Raw genomic sequence first — 21,365 nt, 5'->3', positions numbered from 1 at the left:
TCTACCTCTGAAATTCTTTCTTCTGCATGGTCTAACCTGTTGCTGATACTTTCCATTGCATCTTTAAGTTCCCTGATTGACTGTTTCAGTTCCTTCAGCTCTGCTATATCCTTTTTATATTCTTCATATAGTTCATCTCTTATTTGATTCTGTTTTTGGATTTCCTTTTGGTTATTTTCCACTTTATTAGTAGTTTCCTTCATTGTTTCCATCATTTCTTTCATTGTTTTCAACATGTGTATTCTAAATTCCGTTTCCGTCATTCCTAACATTTCTGTATAGGTGGAATCCTCTGCAGTAGCTACCTCATGGTCCCTTGGCAGGGTTGTTCTAGACTGGTTCTTCATGTTGCCTGGAGTTTTCTGCTGATTCTTCCTCATGGGTGATTTCTTTTATCTGTTTCCTTGCCCTAATTTTCCTTTCACTTCCTCTTGCTCTTTAAGTTCTCGTGCCTGTGGAAGTTGCGGGCAGGTTTAGATGGATTGAACACACGCGACCACTTGCCGGTTTTCCACTGTTTTAGTCCTCCTCTTGGGGTCCAGAAGTCTCTCGCTGACACCCTGTATCCTCTCAGGGGTGATGATAGGCAGATCCCACCAGCCAGAGATGCCTGGAGTCCTATCTCCCCAGACTCACGGTGCCCAGATGCAAGGAAGCTGTTACTCGGCTGCCATCTTGCTCCGCCTCCGTGAGTATAAATGGCCTCTGTTTTTCTTTAGTGAATATCTAAATTCAGAGTTTTCTGGGAAACGCAGAATATAATCATGCTTACCCGCCCGCTGCCGCGATCCGGGCAGCCTCGCCCGCTCCCTGCGGTTCTCTCCTCGGCTCACTTTTTCCGTATTCTTTTCCCCCAGTTTTTGAGGAGAGCTCAACTGAATGATTCTTCTGGACACCCATCTTGCTCTTACCCCCTCTAAGTATGTCTTTTAAAAATGATTTTCAAGTGAAATTTTAAAAGTGTACCCTGCTAAGCTTTGTCTTTTAACGGAGGTCCTTAGGATATTTATTGTTATATTTGGATTGATACCTTCTATTGCATTTTTTTGCTTTCTATTTATCCTACTTTTTTGTATTTTTGTTCTCATTTCTCTCTCTCTTTTATAAATTTCTCCTTTTCCCCATTGTATTCCTCTACTAGTTTAAAAGTTACACTTTCCTCTTCTTTTCCTGGTAAAAGATTTAAAATTGAGTGAAGTCTCAAGTTAATGTCTTTATACCACCCATCCAAAGAAATGTGGATCTTGTGTTTATTTAACTCCAGCCATTTTTTTTTAACATATGCTTTTGCTGACCAGAATTTTATATGTTACTGACTTGTTTAAAATTTCACAATGTAGGCATCATTATTACTATTTCATACTGTAAATATTTATTTGGGTTTACCTGTAAGTTTGCCATTTTCTTTGCTCACTATCCCTTCTTGCAAAACAACCCATTTTAATTGGGTCATTCTTCTTTTTTGTCAAATTATGATTGATGGCACAGGTAGACTTCTTTGGGGAGTTTTATTTTATTGTGGATTTATCGGCACATCTCTTAGGAGTTTAGTTTTCTGAAAATACACTTATATCACCTTTCTGAGAAGGTAAGTTTTTGATATCCTTGGATATTCCGTCAGTTATTTTTTCATAGTACTTTGAACATTTTGAATAAATATAACTTTCTCACATCTTTCATTTTACTAGTACTTTCTTCATTTGTATCTGATTTTTAGCTTATCTATTTTTAATGTCAGGTATCTTTTTTTAAAAAAGTTCTATTTGGTCATTTTCAAAGCTAGAATTTTGTTATCAGCCACTGCTTTCTTTTCTCTATTCTACCCAAAGCCATGTCCATGACAAGAAAATTTTCTTTGGTATTTATTTGTTTGTGGTTTATTTTATAGATACCAACTGAGGACATCTCCTTGGTTAGACTTTTTCTATGCAGAGGTCTCTGTCCCAACCTTGTAACAGGCTCAGACTCCATACTCAGGAGCACTGCAGATGCAAACATAGATCACAGAAGATGAAATATATAATCTTTTTTGGTTCTTATGATACTTTCCAGCATCGTATCTATGAATTGTAATTCTGACCTTGCTTCTTTGGGTTCACATTTTCTTGGTGTTTTCTGTCTAATTAGTTTCCACGTTGATACTCATGGTATCTTATTATAGACAACTTATTATTGGCCCTTATTTATCTTAATAAAACTTGAGCATATGGCTTTTGGTTATATAATTTGACTCATTTATTTATATTATAATTACTTTTGTATCAGGACTTATTTCTGCTACCTCATTTTTTGTTTTGCCTTTTCCTTGATAGTTTTCTATTTTCCCCTCCATTGACAGGTCTTAGTGTCCTTTAATACTTTGAAGGTTATATACACTGTTTTTATGTTTCTGTTTCTTAACCGTTATTGTATTTTAAATTTTACTTTTCCCTGGTTCTCCCCTCCAAGATGAGGTCTCACCTAAGTTGGAGGGCGATGATGCTAATATAGCTCACTGCCGTCTCAACCTCCCAGGCTTAAGCAATTCTCCCACCTCAGATTCTGGAGTAGCAGGGACAACGGGCATGTATCACCACACTCAGCTAATTTCTTTCTTTTTCTTTTCTTCTTTTTTCCTTTTCTCTCTCTCTCCCTCTTTATTTTTTCTTTTTAGGCAGAGTCTTACTTTGTTGCCTAGGCTAGAGTGCCACCACATCAGCCTACCTCACAACAACCTCAAAATCCTGGGTTCAGGTGATAAGTTTTTTTTTTGGGGGGGGGCTAATTTTTCTACTTTTTATATAGATGGGGTTCTGCTATGTTGAGCATGTTGGCCTCAAACTCTTGGCCTCAAGTGATCCTCTCATCTTGGCCTCTCAAAGTAGTAGGATTACAAGTGTGAGCCCTATGCCCCACCCTTTTAAAAGTATATTAACAATATCTTTCTTCTAAAGTGGACAGTCATCTTAGCACACTTTTCATTTAGTTTCTCACCTCATTCTGTGCTTGTCTGCCATACCCAAGTCATGAGGAATTTTAGATATGGATTATGACAGTCTTTCGCTTGATTCTGCCTCTTCTTCTCCTTAGAAGGTAATGCTTAGGAGTGACTGGCTCTTCTGAACCTGTTGTCTTCTTCTTTTTGTCAAAACTGAGCTAACATAGTACACTAAGTGTTATACCATCTCATGACCTGGCTCCAGGAGAGAGAGTTGACCTGTCAAAGGAAGAGGGAGAGGGAAGTGGTGGGAAATGGAGAAATAAAGCCAAGAGATACAAAGACAGGAGAGGAGAGTTAGGATGGTGTCAGGAGGACTGACACAGCTGATGGCTGCAGCCAGCACCCGAACCATGGAAACAGCTTTATTTCAGGCATCATCAAACTTTTTAAACAGGGGGCCAATTCACTGTCCCTCAGACCATTGGAGGGCCGGACTGTAGTTTAAAAATAAAAAACTATGAACAAATTCCTATGCACACTGCACATATCTTATTTTGAAGCAAAAAACAAAATGGGAACAAATAAATTCGCACCGCTTCATGTGGCCCGTGGGCTGCAGTTTGAGGATGCCTGAATACAGTGTTTTAACAAGGTTGCATAAATTGTTAACACGTGGGGTAGAGATCATCCTTAAAGAGGAAAAACTGTGTGCTTGCCGTTAACAAGGAAAGTATGCATGGGCTACATGACTTCTGGCAGGTGGAAAAAATGTTGTTGAAGAAGAAGTGGTTGGGGATCGCTCCCTGAGCATTTCCCAGGCTGTGAGGACCCTGCCAACCACAGCCCACTCCCCAGAGTACCCCACTAGCATTAGTTGGTAGAGCTGTTTCTGCCTTGCCGTGGGGATTAGACAGGCAGTAATCTACCTAGTGCAGTGAAAAGAATCTAGCTAATTTTTCTCAACCTATCTAGAGTTTCTGGTTTTCTTCTCTGGGAATCTTTTCTCTCTCCTCTGGATATTCTGACAGTGTTACTATTAATTCCTTAGATTTGTAAACTCACCTGAACTTCTATACTATCTCTAAGTGTGGTTTTGTGAGAGGGAGTCAGCAGCCCTTGCTAGCTTGACATTTTTTTCAGGACGTTAAAGTCTTTGTAATTTCATTATTGTAATCCTATATTTAGTATTAAATATTTTGGAGTTTGTTTACCAGTAGCTTGCAAGTACAGAAGTGTTTAAGAATCAAATATGAGTATATTATTAACATTATTTCTTTTTAAAATTTTGATCTTCCCAGTTCTGATAGCATCAGCAGTGATGAGGAGGAGCTGAGGACTTTGGGAAGCAGTAGCAGTGAAAGCAGTACTCCAGAGAGTGTCGGGCCTCCCTTCATCATGGACGAGAACAGCTGGTTCAACAAGTGTAAGAGAGTTAAACAGAAGTATCAGCTTACCCTGGAACAGAAGGTATTTATCAATGGTTAAAAATCACTTAATTTGATTGTACTTAATGCCTTTGCACTATCACTGCCAAAAGATTTTTTAAATGAGTTAAAAAAAGGAAAAAAAATTTTTTTTTGAGATAGGACACTCTCTGTTGCCCAGGATAGCAAACTCCTACCTTTTGTGATCTTCCTACCTCAGCCACCTGAGTAGCTGGGACCATAGCCCTGTGTCACCATACCCAGGTAATTTTTTTAAAAATGTTTTTTTGGTAGAGTTGACATCTCACTATTTCTCAGGCTGGTCTCGAACTCTTGTCCTCAAGTGATCCTCCTACTGCAGCCTCCCAAAGTGCTAGGATTACAGGCATGAGGCACTGTTACTGGCCTAAAAAAAATTATTTCCCCATTGCTACTTCCCTTCTTGTTAGTAGGAAACACCTAGCAGTGACTGGTGCTTCTGAACCTGTCGTCATCTTCAGTTTTAGGAGAGGCTTTTATTTGTTAAACTTTTTCTAATTTTAAGTTTAATAACCATTATTATTCTTCGTTTAATTCATAAATTTGAGATTTAAAGTCCTATGATTAACTGTTTGAAAGATAATTGGTTTATGAGATTGCAGTGATTGCTTATGCACTGATGAGTCTGTGGGTTTTTTTTTAATTCTATATTTTATCACTCTTATTTATTAATCACCGTTCTAGGCAAAGTAGAGTATATAACAGAAAGAAAACAAACTATTATCTTGACTAGTTTGTAACCCTTATTTTTTACTGTATTATATATTTTTCCCTTCTCCCCTTCCTTCAAACTCATCATTATTTAGAATGATATATATGTATAAGGAAAACCCAATGGAATTAGTGATAGAAATAGTATAACAATAGGGCGACACCTGTGGCTCCAAGGAGTAGGACGCCAGCCCCATATGCTGGAGGTGGCAGGTTCAAACCCAACCCTGGCCAAAAACTGCAAAAAAGAATACACTGGGGAAAATGATTATAATGTAAATTTACAAATATGAATGGATTTCCTATATACAGCTACTGCTTAGAAAATATAATGAAAATATTCCAATGTAAAGTTTCATTAGAGAAGTCTGCGGTCACGCTGATGGATTTGCCCCTGTAGGTCAATTGGCACTTACTTCTGGCAGCTTGCAGAATCTTTTCTTTGTCTTGACTTTGGACAGGTTCATCACAATGTGTCTTGGAGAAGCTCGGTTAGAGTTGAGGCGACCTTGGGTCCGATAGCCCTCTGAAAGCAGTGTGTCAGAATCTTTGGTGATGTTTGGGAAATTTTCATTTATAATATTCTCTAGTATGGCTTCCATTCCTCTGGGGCATTCTTCTTCCCCTTCTGGAATTCCTATAACTCGTATGTTGGAACGCTTCATAAAGTCCCATAATTCTGACAGTGAACGTTCTGCTTTCTCTCTCTTCTTTTCTGCCTCTTTTACTATCTGAGTTATCTCAAAAACTTTGTCTTCTACCTCTGAAATTCTTTCTTCTGCATGGTCTAACCTGTTGCTGATACTTTCCATTGCATCTTTAAGTTCCATGATTGACTGTTTCAGTTCCTTCAGCTCTGCTATATCCTTTCTATATTCTTCATATCGTTCATCTCTTATTTGATTCTGTGTTCGGATTTCCTTTTGGTTATTTTCCACTTTATTAGCAGTTTCCTTCATTGTTTCCATCATTTCTTTTATTGTTTTCATCATGTGTATTCTAAGTTCCCTTTCCGTCATTCCTAACATTTCTTTATAGGTGGAATCCTCTGCAGTAGCTACCTCATGGTCCCTTGGCGGGGTTGTTCTGGACTGGTTCTTCATGTTGCCTGGAGTTTTCTGCTGATTCTTCCTCATGAGTGATTTCTTTTATCTGTTTCCTTTCCCTAATTTTCCTTTCGCTTCCTCTTGCTCTTTAAGTTCTCGTGCCTGTGTACTAAGGTTTCGATGAGTCCTTGTGTTACAGGACCAGAAGGATGAGAAGGTTGAAGAGCAAGAAAGGGATGAAAGAAAGGAGGAATGAGTGAAAAGAAAAAAAAAATTAGAGAAAGGAGAGTGCGTGGGTAAAAGGAATATTGACAAAAAGAAGAGAGGCACAGAAAGAGGGAGACAGAGCAATATAGGTGTACAGTAGGGTACTTTGACACAACCTTAAAAAAATCCCAGCCTTCTGGGGGTGCCCAGTTGGGTGGTTCCCTTGAGGTCAGCAGCTCTTTGCTAACCTGATCAGACACAGTACCCCACCTCCACCAAGTAGAGAGGAAAGACAAAAATGCTAGAAATCGAACCAAAACAAGCAAACAGAAAACTTTACGGGATAAAATTGGGTGAAAAACCAAATAATAGCAGTTATAAACACTAGCAAAAATGAAGTTCTCGTTATTGAAAGAGGCAGGAAATTATAATTTCCTAAATTATAATTTTAAAATGGAAAATTATAATTAAACTAGAAAAATTGAGAAAGAAAAAAATCTGTATGGAAAAGGTTGAAATTAAAAAACAAAACATCAAAATAAACAAAAAAATAAACAAACAAAAAAAAAACACAACCGAAAACAAAGCAGTATATATATGTTGTTGAATATTGTCTGGGCAACATGTGGTCTTCTGGGGTATGAGATGTTAATCACATGGTGATACAACTGGAGGCTGCTGATTTCTCAAGCCCTAATGGGTAGACACCCTAAATCTCTCTTTAGCCCTCTTAAAAGGCACTTTGAACTTGTAAACTTGCTGAACAGAAGATTTCCCAGGAAAGTGCTTGTCGCTGGAATCACTGCTGAAGTGGCTATCCACTTGCCCAGTGTGCCAATACCGGTCTCACTCTACCCCTGACAGTTAGGGCTATAAGGCAGCTCAGACCCCGCCCTTAGGCTACTCAGTCGCTAGGTTACCAGCTCCCACCTGATTCTTGCTCTGCGACCCTGAGGGCGGAGCTTGCCCGGGCAGATCACTCACAATGGCTCCCTGTGGCCCACAGCCAAACACTATTAGCTCCGTCTGGCTCAGCAGCGGGGCCCTAGACAATGGCCAAAGTTCTCTGCACTCCCGCTCAGGCTCTCCCCAAGGCAGTTCAACTGAGTGCCAAGTCCAAAGACACCAAAACAGTTCACAGGGAAGGCCTTTCTGGTTTGCAGTCTCCCTGCTACTATACTTACAGTTGCGGGTGGGTTTAGACCGATTGGACACACGCGATGACTTGCCGGTTTTCCACTGTTTTAGTCCTCCTCTTGGGGTCCAGAAGTCTCTCGCTGACTCCCTGTATCCTCACAGGGATGATTATAGGCAGATCCCACCAGCCAGAGATGCCTGGAATCCTATCTCCCCAGACTCACAGTGCCCAGATGTAAGGAAGCTGTTACTCGGCCACCATCTTGCTCTCTCCTCCCGACCTATAGCCATTTCAAAAATTGAATAAGCAGTTTAAAATCTACTCACCTCCTACCCCAAAATTCATCTGGTTTGGGGGGTAAACTCTACTACATATAGTTATGCGCCACGTAACGTTTCAGTCAACATCAGACTGAACAGTGGTCCCATAAGATTATAATGGAGCTGAAAAATTCCTGCTGCCTAGTGACATGGCAGATGTGGTGACGTAGCACAATGCATTACTTGTGTTTGTGGTAATGCTAGTATAAACAAACTTTTGTGCTGCTATATGTACAGAAGTATACCCCATATAATTATATAGAGTGTACTCCTTCCGCTTATTAAAAATAAGTTCACTGTAAAACAGCCTCAGGCAGTTCCTTCAGGAGGTCTTCCAGAAGAAGGCATTGTTAACGATAGATGCATGTTATTACCCATGAAGACCTTCCTCTGGGATAAGATCTGGAGGTGGAAGACTGTGATATTGATGATCCTAACCCTGTGTAGACCTAGACTAGAGACATATAGCAAAAAGAAGACAGTAGTTTAGACCACTGCTACTCAAAGTTCAGTCCTGGTGTATGAACTGTCTTTTTGACGTAGGCATGTAGTACTATAAATTTCCTTGTTAGTGCTGGATTTCGTTCTTTTTTTTTTTTTTTTTTAATTTTATTCTATATATTTTTTTTCTTTCTTTTTTTTCTTTTTATTGTTGGGGATTCATTGAGGGTACAATAAGCCAATCTTTTTTTTTTTTTAATCATAAACACATAGCTCGTGTATACATTAATGCATTTATGGGGTACAATATGGTGATTTCATATAGAATTAGGAACACTTACATCACATGGGTTACTATATCCTTCATCTCATTTACTTAATTTTTGTGTTATGACACTTATACTGTATACTTAATAGATCCGACATGTACCCTTGCAATATGCACCATAGGTGTGATCCCATCATTCACCCTCCCTTGATCTGACCTTCTCCCTCCCCTCCCATCCCCCACACCTTCATCCTGGGTCATAGTTGTGATCTATTCTTCATATGAAAGTGTGAGTGATTGTAAATTGGTTTCATACTGAGTACATTGGAAATTTTTTCTTCCATTCTATTATTTTTACATTTATTTTTTATTAAATCATACACACATAGATCATGTATACATTAATGTATTTATGGGGTACAATGTGATGATTGCATATAGAATTAGGAATGCTTACATCACACTGGTTAATATATGCCTGATCTCGTTTACTTAGTTATTGTGTTAAGACATTTATACTCTATACCAGGCGTTCTCAAACTTTTTAAACAGGGGGCCAATTCACTGTCCCTGAGACCGTTGGAGGGCTGGACTATAGTTTTAAAAAAAAAAAAACTATGAACAAATTCCTATGCACACTGTACATATCTTATTTTGAAGTTAAAAAACCAAATGGGAACAAATACAATCACACTGCTTCATGTGGCCTGCGGGCCGCAGTTTAAGGACCCCTGCTCTATACTAATAAATCTGACATGTACCCTTGCATTATGCACCATTGGTGTGATCCCACCATTCACCCTCCCTTGATCTGACCTCCCCCCCCTCCTCCCACCTTCATCTTGGGTCATAGTTGTGATCTATTCTTCATATGAAAGTGTGAGTGATTATAAATTGGTTTCATAATAGTACTGAGTACATGGGATATTTTTTCTTCCGTTCTTGAGATACTTTACTAAAAAGGATATGTTCCAGCTCCATCCATGTAAATGTAAAAGAGGTAAAGTCTCCATCTTTTTTAAGGCTGCATAATATTCCATGGTATACATATACCACAATTTATTAATCCATTCATGGGTCAGTGGGCACTTGGGCTCCTTCCATGACTTGGCTATTATGAATTGAGTTGCAGTGAACAATCAGGTGCAAATATCTTTGTTATAAAGTGATTTTTGGTCTTTTGGATACACACCTAGAAGAGGAATTGCAGGATCAAACAGCAGGTCTACTTTTAGATCCCTGAGTATTCTCCATACTTCTTTCCAAAAGGGACGTATTAGTTTGCATTCCCACCAGCAGTGCAGAAGTGTTCCCTTGTCTCCACATTCCCGCCAACATCTGTAGTGTTGGGATTTTGTTATATGAGCCACTCTTACTGGAGTTAGATGGATATCTCAAAGTGGTTGCATTTCTATGATGATTAAAGATAATGAGCATTTTTTCATGTGTCTGTAGGCCATGCACCTATCTTCTTCAGAGAAGCTTCTGTTAAAGTCCCTTGCCCACAACGAAATAGGATTACTTGTTCTTTTCTTATTAATAAATTTGAGTTCTCTGTGGATTCTGGTTATCAAACCTCTGTCAGAAGCATAACCTGAAAATATCCTCTCCCATTCTGAGGACTGTCTGCTTGCTTTACTTACTTTGTTATTGGCTGTGCAGAAGCTTTTTAGTTTAATCAGATCCCAGTAGTGTATTTTTGGTGTTACTTCCATTGCCAGAGGGGTCCTCCTCATAAAGTATCCTCCCAGGCTGATTTCTTCAAGTGTTTCTCCTGCACTCTCTCCAAGAATATTTAGTTTCATGTCTTAAGTTTAAATTTTTTATCCAGTGAGAGTCAATTTTTGTTAAGGGTGAAAGGTGTGGGTACAGTATCAGTCTTCTATAAGTCGCCAGCCAGTTTACCCAGCACCATTTGTTAAATAGGGAATCTTTCCCCCAGTTTATATTTTTGATGGGCTTATCAAGATCAAATAACAATAAGTGTCTGAGCTATTTTTGTGCCGATACCATGCTGTTTTGATCACTATCGATTTATAGTATAGTTTGAAGTCTGATAGCTTGATTCCTCCTGATTTGTTTTTATTTCTGAGTGACGTCTTGGCTATTTGAAGTTTTTTCTGGTTCCATATAAAACAAAGTACTATTTTTTCCAGATCTTTAAAGTATGATGGTGGTACTTTGATAGGGATTGCATTAAATTTGTAAATTGCTTTGGGTAATATGGACATTTTAACCATGTTGATTCTTCCCATCCATGAGCATGGTATGTTTTTCCATTTGTTAACATCTTCAACTATTTCTTTCCTTAGAGTTTCATAATTCTCTTTATAGAGATCTTTCATGTCCTTTGTTAGGTAAATTCCCAAATATTTCATCTTCTTTGGCACAACTGTAAAGGGAATAGAGTCCTTGACTGTTTTTTAGGCTGGACTATTATTGGTAGACATAAAAGCTACTGATTTGTAAATATTGATTTTGTATCCTGTGATGCTACTAAATTCCTTGACCACTTCTAGGAGTTCTGTAGTTGAGTCCCTAGGGTTTTCCAGGCATAAAATCATATCATCTGTGAAGAGCCAAAGTTTGATCTCCTCTGACCTTATTTGTATACCCTTGATCACCTTCTCTTGCCTGATTGCAATGGATAAGACTTCCATTACAATGTTAAAGAACAATGGAAACAATGGGCAACCTTGCCTGGTTCCTGATTTGAGTGGAAATGTTTTCAGTTTTATTTCATTCAATATGATATTGGCCATGGGTTTGCCATAGATGGCCTCTATCAGTTTAAGAAAAGTCCCTTCTATACCTATTTTCTTAAGTGTTCTGATCATGAAAGGATGCTGGATATTGTCAAAAGCTTTTTCTGCATCTATTGAGAAAATCACATGGTCTTTGTTTTTTTGTTTGTACATGTGATGTACTATATTTATAGATTTACGTATATTGAACCAACCTTGAGACCCTGGGAGAAAACCCACTTGGTCATGGTGTATAATTCGTTTGATATGTTGCTGGATTCTGTTTGCTAGGATCTTATTGAATATTTTTACATCTATGTTCATTAAAGATATAGGTATACAGTATTGTTTTCTTGTTGGGTCTTTTCCCAGTTTGGGGATCAGGGTGATATTTGCTTCATAGAATGTGTTGGGAAGTATTTCTTCTTTTTCAGTGTTTTGGAAAAGGTTAAGTAATATAGGTACTAGTTCCTCTTTAAGGTTTGGTAGAATTCTCATGTGAAGCCATCTAGGTTGAGGACTCTTTTTTTTTGGGAGATTTCGTATAGTTGATTCTATTTCAGTACTTGATATAGGTCTGTCAGCATTTCTAATTCTTTCTGATTAAGTGTAGGAATTTGGCGTGCTTCCAAATATTGGTCAATTTCTTTCAGATTTTCATATTTCTGAGAATAAAGTTTTTTGTAGTATTCATTAAGGATTCTTTGAATTTCTGAGGTGTCTGTTGTTATTTCACCTTTGTCATTTTTGAATGATGATATTAGGGACTTTAATTTTCTATTTTTGGTTAGGTTGGCCAGAGGTATATCAATTTTATTGAATTTTTCAAAAAAATGACTTTTTGGTTCATTGATCTTTTGAATAATTCTTTTGTTTTCGATTTTTTTAATTCTGCTCTAATTTTAGTTATTTCCTTGGTATTGGAATGTTTTTCCTGTTCAGTTGCTTAAGATGTTCCATTAAGTTATTGACTTCTTCTCTTCCATTCTCTTGAGGAAGGCTTGCAACACTATAAATTTCCCTCTTAGGACTGCCTTTACAGTATCCCACAGGTTCTGATAATTCATGTCTTCATTATTATTCCCAAAATTTGGCAATTTCCTTCTTAATCTCATCTATGACCCAGCTATCATTTAGCATAAGATTATTTAGTTTCCATGTCTTTGTATGAGTATGCAGATACCTGTTACTGGTGAGTTCAACTTTTATTGCATGATGATCCAAGAAAATACAAGGAATAATTTCTATACTTTTAAATTTGCTGAGGTTAGACTTTTGACTTAACATGTGATCAATTTTGGAATATGTTCCATGGGCTGGTGAGAAGAATGTGTATTCAGTTTCATTAGGATGAAATGTTCTGTAGATGTCTGTTACATTCAATTGTTGTGTGGTGAAGTTTAACTCCAAAATTTCTTTGCTTAGTTTCTTATTAGAGTATCTATCCAACACTGCCAAAGGGGTGTTAAAATCTCCAACTATTATGGTGCTGGAAGATATTAAATTGTTCATGTCTGTTAGGGTCTCCCTTATAAATTGAGGAGCATTCTGGTTGGGTGCATAAATGTTAATAATTGACAGCTCATCATGTTGAGTGTTTCCCTTAACAAATATGAAGTGATCATCCTTATTTTTCCTTACTTGTGTTGGTTTAAAGCCTAATGTATCTGCAAATAAAATTGCCACCCCTGCTTTTTTCTGATTTCCATTTGCCTGGATTACAGATGTCCATCCCTTCACCCTGAGTCTATATTTATCCTTTAAGGTAAGATGACATTCTTGTATGCAGCAGATATCTGGCCTGAGTTTTTGTATCCAGTCAGCCTGTGCCTCTTAAGAAGACAATTTAAGCCGTTCACATTAATGGAGAGTATTGGTAAGCCTGGTAATATTTCGAGTGGCATGTTTTTCAAAAGTCCAGTGGACATTTTAAATCTTTTCACCACTGGAAATTGGGTTTTGGTCAAGAATTTCAGAGTGAGTTTACCTTGGTGGTAGAGCATTGTGCTGGTGATTACAGTGGGTGGGTCTGAGAATATCCTGAAGAGCTGGTTTGGTTATGGAAAATTTCTTCAACATGTGTATGTCATTTAAATAACTTTAACATGTGTATTGAACTTCTCCATCATAAATAAAGCTCAATTTAGCTGGATACAGACTACTGGGCTGAAAGTTGTTTTGTTTTAGGAGATTGAAGGTTGATGACTTGAAAAGTTTCAGCAGAGAGATCTGCAGTCATTCTAATATTCTTCCCCTTATAGGTTATGATTTTCTTACATCTGGCTGCTTGCAGGATTTTCTCCTTCATATTAACTTTGGCTAAGTTAATTACAATGTGTGTAGAAGATGCTTTATTTGGATTGAGTTGTGCTGGGGTTCTGAAACTGTCTGCTATCTGAATTTCAGTATCTCTTGCCAGGCTTGGGAAGTTCTCCTCAATTATCTCTTGGAGTAGAATATCTGTGCCTTTTGGACCATCCTCTTCTCCTTCAGAGATTCCTATAAGGCAAATGTTTGTCTTTTTGGAGTGGTCCCACAGTTCTCTCAGGGAATGATCTGTTTTTGCTCTCCAGTTCTCTTCCTCTTTGAGCATTTGGGAGCATTCAAAAGCTTTGTCTTCAATGTCAGAGATCCTTTCTTCTGCCTGCTCCATTCTGATACTGAGGGATTCTACTGTATTTCTCAGATCTTTGAGGGCTGCAAGTTCTCGCCTCCATGTGTCAAAATCTTCGGTCATTTTTTCTTTGAATTCATTGAATTCTTGAGACAACTTTTGAATTGCTCCTTAAATTTCTAATTTCAACTTAACTCCATTCTGTTAATCTTTTTGCAATCCAAATTCTGAATTTGATTTCTGACATCTCAGCCATTTGTTTATGAATGGGATCTTCTGTTGTATCTCCTTTGTCATTCCTTGGAGGAATTGATCTACTCTGATTATTCATTTGCCAGAGTTTTTCTGCTGATTACGCCCCATGATTATTTTTCACCATTTGGCTAGAGAAGCTTTTAAGTTGAAATTGAATTGAGGGCTCTTGGAGTTGTAATTAACCAGCCCTTTACCAAAGAACTGGAACTGGTGATTGCAGCTTTTCCCCTAGAGCTTTACAAAGGTCCCTTTCAGTACTACATCCTGAAACTCTGGGGACCTGCTTGGTGTGATGGGGCTAGATGGCTCTGACCTGTATTCAGCTAGTCTCTGTCTAATCCTAGTGAATCAGTGGCTTTGGGCTGAAATCTCAGCTGTGGAGATATATAAACAACTAAAACACCCATCCCTACCCACACCCACACCCCAGCGACAACTGGAAGAGGAGAATCTCACACTCCCACAACAACACAACCAGGGTACAACCTTGGTGGGTCCCCTATGATCAGCCCAGGTCAAGAGTTCCAAACTAATTGTCTTGCTCAACACCAACACCGATCATATGGGAGAGTTCAAAAGGTATTCAGCATCTAGGTAGTGGGTGTCCACTGGCAGCTTAAGTGTAACTCACTCTGGTGCTCTGTGGAGTCAGAAAGATCCGCCCAGCAAAATAGTCCAGGGGGGCTGGTGACTTCTTCCCCACCTTGTACCTTCATCACACCCAAGCACTGGTTGCCTCACAGAGCTGTGTCTCAGTCCCCTCTAGTGAGCAAATGCACCAGGGATTTGGGTCTTCCAGAGTCAGAGGGAAGTTAGTGCCTCGTCGGATAGGCGACCACACTGCCGTCAGCTGGCTGGGGCAGTTGAAGACTAACTACCTCGGGTGCTCAATGGAAACTGGGGAGTGTTCCACCTGAGCTCATTCCAAACCAGAAGTTTACAAAGCAGCAAATGTTTTTCGCCCCCAGAGACTGTGCCTGTGCCCCAGCTGCTCTACTCCTCTGGTATCCCTGCAATGCGAGGTCTAGCTACTTTTGACAGACCACAGAATTGGGGCAGTATCTCTCTGAAATTTAACTCCAGTGGTATTGCTGTATTAATGCTGCTGCTAGGTGGGAGGTACCTCTACTCAGTTCCCACGCCTCAGCAGTTCCCGAGCCTCTACCCATTGTGCAGAGACACAAGCCTCTACCTGCTGCTGAGTTGCACTTTCTCAGAGCCAAGCCAGATACCTTCCTCCCTGTGCCTTTCTACACTGTTACCGGATTCACAGTTACAGCGTAGCTGCGCTACCTCAAACCATGCAATGCCAAGTCTGAACAAAGAACTGCGAATGTTGTGGTCTCTGTAGGGATTGGGCTTCTAGACCACCAGGCCAAAGAGAAGGGTGGACTGGGAGTTCAAAGTGGCAGGGAGAATATTTGTTCAACCTTCATGCCAGACAAGAGAATGCCCAGGCTCACAGCAGGGACTCTCTGAAGAAGGAGTCCTAGCTTCCAGCAACTCGCTCCTGTGGGGTGAGAGAAGAGGACCAGTTCACCACTCACTAGTAGAGATCACACAGTAAGCAAGCAAGCAAACAAGCAAGCAACTCCCTTGGGGGAGGGGACAGACATGCGTCCTCTTTGGGGTGCATTCTATACCTGAAATTTGTTTCCTTAGAGTCGCAGCTTGCCTCAGCAGAGAAGAAGTGCAGTTATCAATCTTATCTCTCAGCTCAGCTCCCACTCTTCAGCTTTGGGTTCTTTCTGGCCATTACCTCACCCCCTGGGTGGGAGCTTCTGTTGAAAGCTGGCTTCAGTTGGCTATCATCCCCCGACACCCCTTTGCTCTTTTTGAATGTAAAAATTGGAGTTAGGGAAAATAGCCAACCCAACGATTTAGCAGAACTCAAGGCACATTGAAACAACACAAACAAACAAAGGAAAAAAATGAACACACAAACACACAATCAAAAATAAAAACAAACAAAAAAACTCGAATAGTCTGATGTAAGCACTGTCAGCAACTATAAGAGGAAGGGGAAGGCTTGACACCTGTAGCCCAGTGGCCAGGGCACCAGCTACACACACCAGAGCTGGAGGGCTCGAACCTGGCCCAGGGCCCGCCAAACAACAATGACAACCACAACCAAAAAACAGCCGGGTACCATGGCGGGTGCCTGCAGCCCCGGCCACCTGAGAGGCTTAGTCAAGAGAACCCCCGCTCAGCCAAGAGAATTAGAGGGTGCTGTGAGCTGTGATGCCACAGCACTCCACCGAGGGTGATGTAGTGACACTATCTAAAAAAAAAAAGAAAAGGGAAGCAGAGAAAAAATAATAATCAAAAAAATTAACAATAACTCCTACAAGATAGAAAAACGGAAAAAAAGCAAAAAGAACAAGCAAAGAGAGAGAAAAAAGGCAACAAAATTATATATATACACCCACACACATATCTATATACACATACACACACACATCTATATATGCCGTAGGGATTGACTTTAGTAGGAATATATTTATGTTGAAACATACTTTCTGGACAGCAGGTGGTGCTGTGAGTGGTTCCCAGGCTGATACCTATTTTCCAGCTTAGATTGTTCTTGATGTTTGCCTGATTCCCCACTTGGCTCCTAGACCCTGCTGATTCCACCAATCTCCAAAAATCTTCACAGGCAGGTTTCACAAATTCTCACTGCAACAGTTCCCATGAAGTACGGGATATCTTGGGCCCATTCTGAGTGTAGGACCACTGTCTGTGGGTGAGACTCAAGTAACCGTGACTAGCCTTTAGGGAAAGGTGCCTGTGGTGACCGCCATCTCCCAAGTTCCAAAACAGTGGCCTCTTCCCATCTGAGATCTTTCCCGTCTCAGTGTCTGTCCCACTGCCTAACCGCAGGGGTGCCGCACCAGATGGCTCCCCACTTTGGCTGCCTAATTCCGCTCAGGAGTCCACACTTCACCAATCTTTCCACCCAATACCTAGTTTCTCCACAAACTGGGAACTGCAATCCTGTAAGTTGGGGGCTGGTTCCCACTCCAGCCACAGTGCAGAACATTTCCTGTCAGTCTCTGCAGCTCCGGATTACACTCCAAGTCCAGCAATCTACCACCTCGCTGTACCCCCGGAACTGCCACTCCACACCAATAGTCCATGCCGGAAATGATCTAGCCCACTCACTCTCACCTGTTGTTCCAGGAGAGCTGAGCTAAACGTCCTTCTCGTCCACTATCCTGGATTTCTGTATCTCAGAGATTTGAACACTTGTGTCATTAGTGTCACTCAATTTAAAAAAGTTTATTTCCATATTGATTTTGTCATTGATGTGAAGAATGTTCAGCAGCAGGTTGCTTAATTTTCATGCATTAGCATAATTTTGACAGTTCCATTTGGAGTTTGATTTCTAGTTTTAGTCTACTGTGGTATGAGAAGATACATGGAATGTTTTTAATTTTTTTATCTTCTGAGTCTTCTTTTGTAGCATAACATAGGGTCTATCTTGGAAAATGTTTCATGTGCTGATGAGAATGTATATTCTGCAGTTTGGGGGTAAAATATTCTATAAATGTATATTAGGTGCCCTTGCTTTGTAATCCTGTTTAAATCTGGTGCTTCTATGTTGATTTTGTGCCTCAATGATCTGTCTGGGTGCATATATATTTAGAATTATTATATCTTCTTGTTGAATTTATCCCCTATCATTGTATAATGACCATCTTTGTCTTCTTTGATGGTGTTTCATCTTATAACAGAATAGCTACTCCTTCTAGATTTTGTTTTCATTTGTGTGGAATATTTTTTCACCCCTTTTTTTCAGTCTATGAAACTTTCTACAAGTTTAATGTGCTTCTTGGCACAGCACGAAAAAAAAATACAATCCAAATATCTACTGTCTCCAAGCTAAGGTTAATTTATTATTAAAGAAATTTTTTTTTATAAATTTAGTGCAGCCTAAGTATACATGTTATAAAGTGTGAAGCAGTGCACAGTGATGTCCTTTGAGGGCTTCATATTCACTCATTCACTGACTCACCCACAGCAACTGTTAGTCCTGCAATGTCCATTCATGGTAAGTACCCTACACAGGTGTATACTGTATTTTTACTATGCCTTTTCTATGTTTTTATATGTTTAGACATACAAATATTTACCATTGTGTTGTAGGTGCCTACAATATTCAGTGACGTAATGTACTGTACAGCTTTGTAGCCTAGGAGCAATGGGCTATACCATATAACCTATGTGTGTAGTAGGCTGTACTATAAGTATGATGTTCACACAGTGATGAAATTGCCTAACAGTGTATTTCTTGGAATGTATACCTCTTGTTAAGCATGCTTGACTGTATTCAAAGGCTGTCAGTCATCCCTAATCTTATAATTGTTCTTGAGGAGAGAAAAAGAAGGAATATTTTTAAATTAATTTAGTAAATCCATATAAATTGGATTCTTATGAAAGGTCATATGAACATAATATCAAGTAGGAATATGGTAAGTATAAAAAACATAAAAACAATATTAAGAATAATTGGTAATATCTACTAAATATCAAAATATACATGGCCTCTATACTCTGAAAATCTGCTAATCATGTCTCCTAGAATCTGATTCTTGGATGTGTGTACCAGAAGATATAACTGCATGTGTTCATAGCAATATTGTTTATGTTAAGAAAAAACAAAAATAATCCAAATGGCCCCTGAGAGGAGAGTGAACAAGCTGCAGCATTCGTGCAGTGGAGCACTGTGCAGCATTGGGAGCAAACGGACTATAGTCTCATCGGTGTATATGAAAGATCAAGTTTCAAAAGAATACAGGGAAAAACCTGTAAAACTAAACAACATGTTGTTGAAGCTGATGTTCATTTGTGGTAAAACCAGAAAGAAATGCACAGGGATGATAAACACAAATCTCAGGATATTTTTACCTTTGCGGAAGAGGCGGAGGGTGTAATAAGGAAAGGCATTGTATTGGCTCCTAAAGTGTTGGTGATCAATCTAGGTGGTAGGTATATGAGTATTATTCAATTACTAATATTTATAAGTATTCATATATAGTTTATATTGAGTGGTTTATATATGAAATATTTCATTTGTAAAAATTATCAATTTTTGAGATTTAATAATATAAAAACAAATATTTCAGAATTGTCAGGAAAAAATCTGCAAAAGAAGCTCTTGAGAAAAGATGATAGATTAACATGTTGTATCATCAAGCTAAAATAGCTGTAACAGTTTGTTGGGGACACACATATAAGATAATATGTAAATTAGGGATAAAAGAGTACTTAACGATTTTAATTACTATCCTCAGAAGAATCTGAAAGTATATGGCAACTAAAAGAATAGGATACCATGCGAAAGGAATAATCAGAAAATAAGAAAGAACTGTTGAAATTAAATATATGATTTTTCTGAATTAAAAAATAACCACATAAAAGTTTGCAGGATTTGGTAAGGTTTCCCAGAAGGTAGGGAAGAAGGACAAAGACACAGCAAATAAGTAAAAGGATAAGTGATCAATCCAAGAAGTCACATATCTGTTAGGTATTTGCTAAGAGTAAAAGCTATTATTTATTTCAGACAGTGGGCTTGCACTGTTCTATATTGACTCCTTTAATTCCTCCAACTAGGTACTCTTATTGTTCGCATTTTTTTAGATAATGAAACCATGGCACAGAGAGAGATGAACTCGCCCAAAGATATATAGCTGAGGAGTGGTATGGAATATGACACTAGGCAGTCTCTAACCAAAGCATTATACTGCCTCACACTGTTAACTCTAAAATGTTATTATCAATATGTTTTTGAAAAATAATGACATCAAAGCAGCATTCTAATTGGCTATTTTGTAATTAAGTCTTTATTTTGAAGGTAGGAATCATACATTTATTAATGTTGTGAAACTTAGAAATCATAATATTTTAACTACATTTTGTGTCAAATTACAAATATATTTCAACATTAGAGAAAAGCTTAAAATAATGTAGAATGTGCATTAAAATTTTAAATTCAATTAAAACAATGTTTTTCTTACTAATTGATCAGTAGTATATTGAAATTGTTTCATTGCAATATGGCTGGTAGTAACATTTAATCTTTCAGGGTTTATTGTCAAGGTATATATTAAAAAGTTTCAGGCGGCGCCTGTGGCTCAGTGAGTAGGGCGCCGGCCCCATATGCTGAGGGTGGCGGGTTCAAGCCCAGCCCCGGCCAAACTGCAACAAAAAAATAGCCAGGCGTAAGGGCGGCACCTGTGGCTCAGTGCGCAGGGCGCCGGCCCCTATGCCGAGGGTGGCGGGTTCAAACCCAGCCCTGGCCAAACTGCAACAAAAAAATAGCCGGGCGTTGTGGTGGGCGCCTGTAGTCCCAGCTACTCGGGAGGCTGAGGCAGGAGAATCGCCTAAGCCCAGGAGTTGGAGGTTGCTGTGAGCCGTGTGACGCCACGGCACTCTACCCGAGGGCAGTACAGTGAGACTCTGTCTCTACAAAAAAAAAAAAAGTTTCAATCGCTGTATCTTGGTGATATTTTATTTCCAGGGTTATCTTGAAGAACTCTTACGACTTCGAGAGAACCAGCTATCTGAATCTGTCTCTCAGAATAAAATACTACTTCAAAGGATTGAAGATTCTGATCTGGCCCACAAATTGGAGAAGGAACAATTAGAGTATATAATTTTGGAGCTTCAAGATCAGCTGTAAGTAAGATCCTTTTACAAAATTTAGGTAGTATGTAAACCTTAAAACAAAATGGTGTATTTTGACATTCTATGCAGATTCCAAGAAATCTGACTGTGCTATTAAATTCTTTTTCACTTACCCTTTTTAAAAGATTGCTTTTCTTTTTCTCATTATAAAAGTAATCCATGTTCATTACAGAAACATTAGAAAATACAAAAAGAAAATAAAAATCACCTTCAATTGTGTGGCCCAGAGTTCATTGGTTATAACTTGGTACATATTCTTCTAAATGTATACATCTTCTAAATGTATACGTATGCATAATTTGTAGAGTAGTTAGTTACTGAGTGACGAATAGCAAAAAAAGGCAGTATTTTAGACCACTGCTACTCAAAGTTCAGTCCTGGTACATGAACTGTTACCAGGTTTTACCACAGCACCAATAGACAGTTTAGTATAACGACTTGTTTTTTGTGGGAAAATTTTTTTCTTTTTATGAAGGAACCTATATTTTGAGCCACATTAATATCTATTCAATCTGGAAGGATGATTTTTAAAATTTCTATTTTAAAATAAT

The 21,365-nt window shown here is 38.8% G+C and overlaps 1 protein-coding gene across 11 annotated transcripts in view; it reads left to right on the top strand.

Annotated features, from left to right (window-relative positions):
- Nucleotides 1-21,365, top strand: part of RUNDC3B (RUN domain containing 3B) — a 141,684-nt gene that overhangs the window by 79,336 nt on the left and 40,983 nt on the right. For all 11 annotated transcript variants that reach the window (XM_053609097.1, XM_053609095.1, XM_053609091.1 and 8 more), the window contains 2 exons: nt 4,219-4,387; nt 20,648-20,805. In XM_053609097.1, coding sequence (XP_053465072.1) covers nt 4,219-4,387; nt 20,648-20,805 — 327 coding nt within the window. The remainder of the gene's footprint in view (nt 1-4,218; nt 4,388-20,647; nt 20,806-21,365) is intronic.

This window comes from Nycticebus coucang, chromosome 11 (assembly GCF_027406575.1).
Source record: "Nycticebus coucang isolate mNycCou1 chromosome 11, mNycCou1.pri, whole genome shotgun sequence".
Classification (NCBI taxonomy): domain Eukaryota; kingdom Metazoa; phylum Chordata; class Mammalia; order Primates; family Lorisidae; genus Nycticebus; species Nycticebus coucang.
The sequence above is the reverse complement of the archived record's forward strand: the minus strand, read 5'-3'. Positions and strand labels throughout refer to the sequence as shown.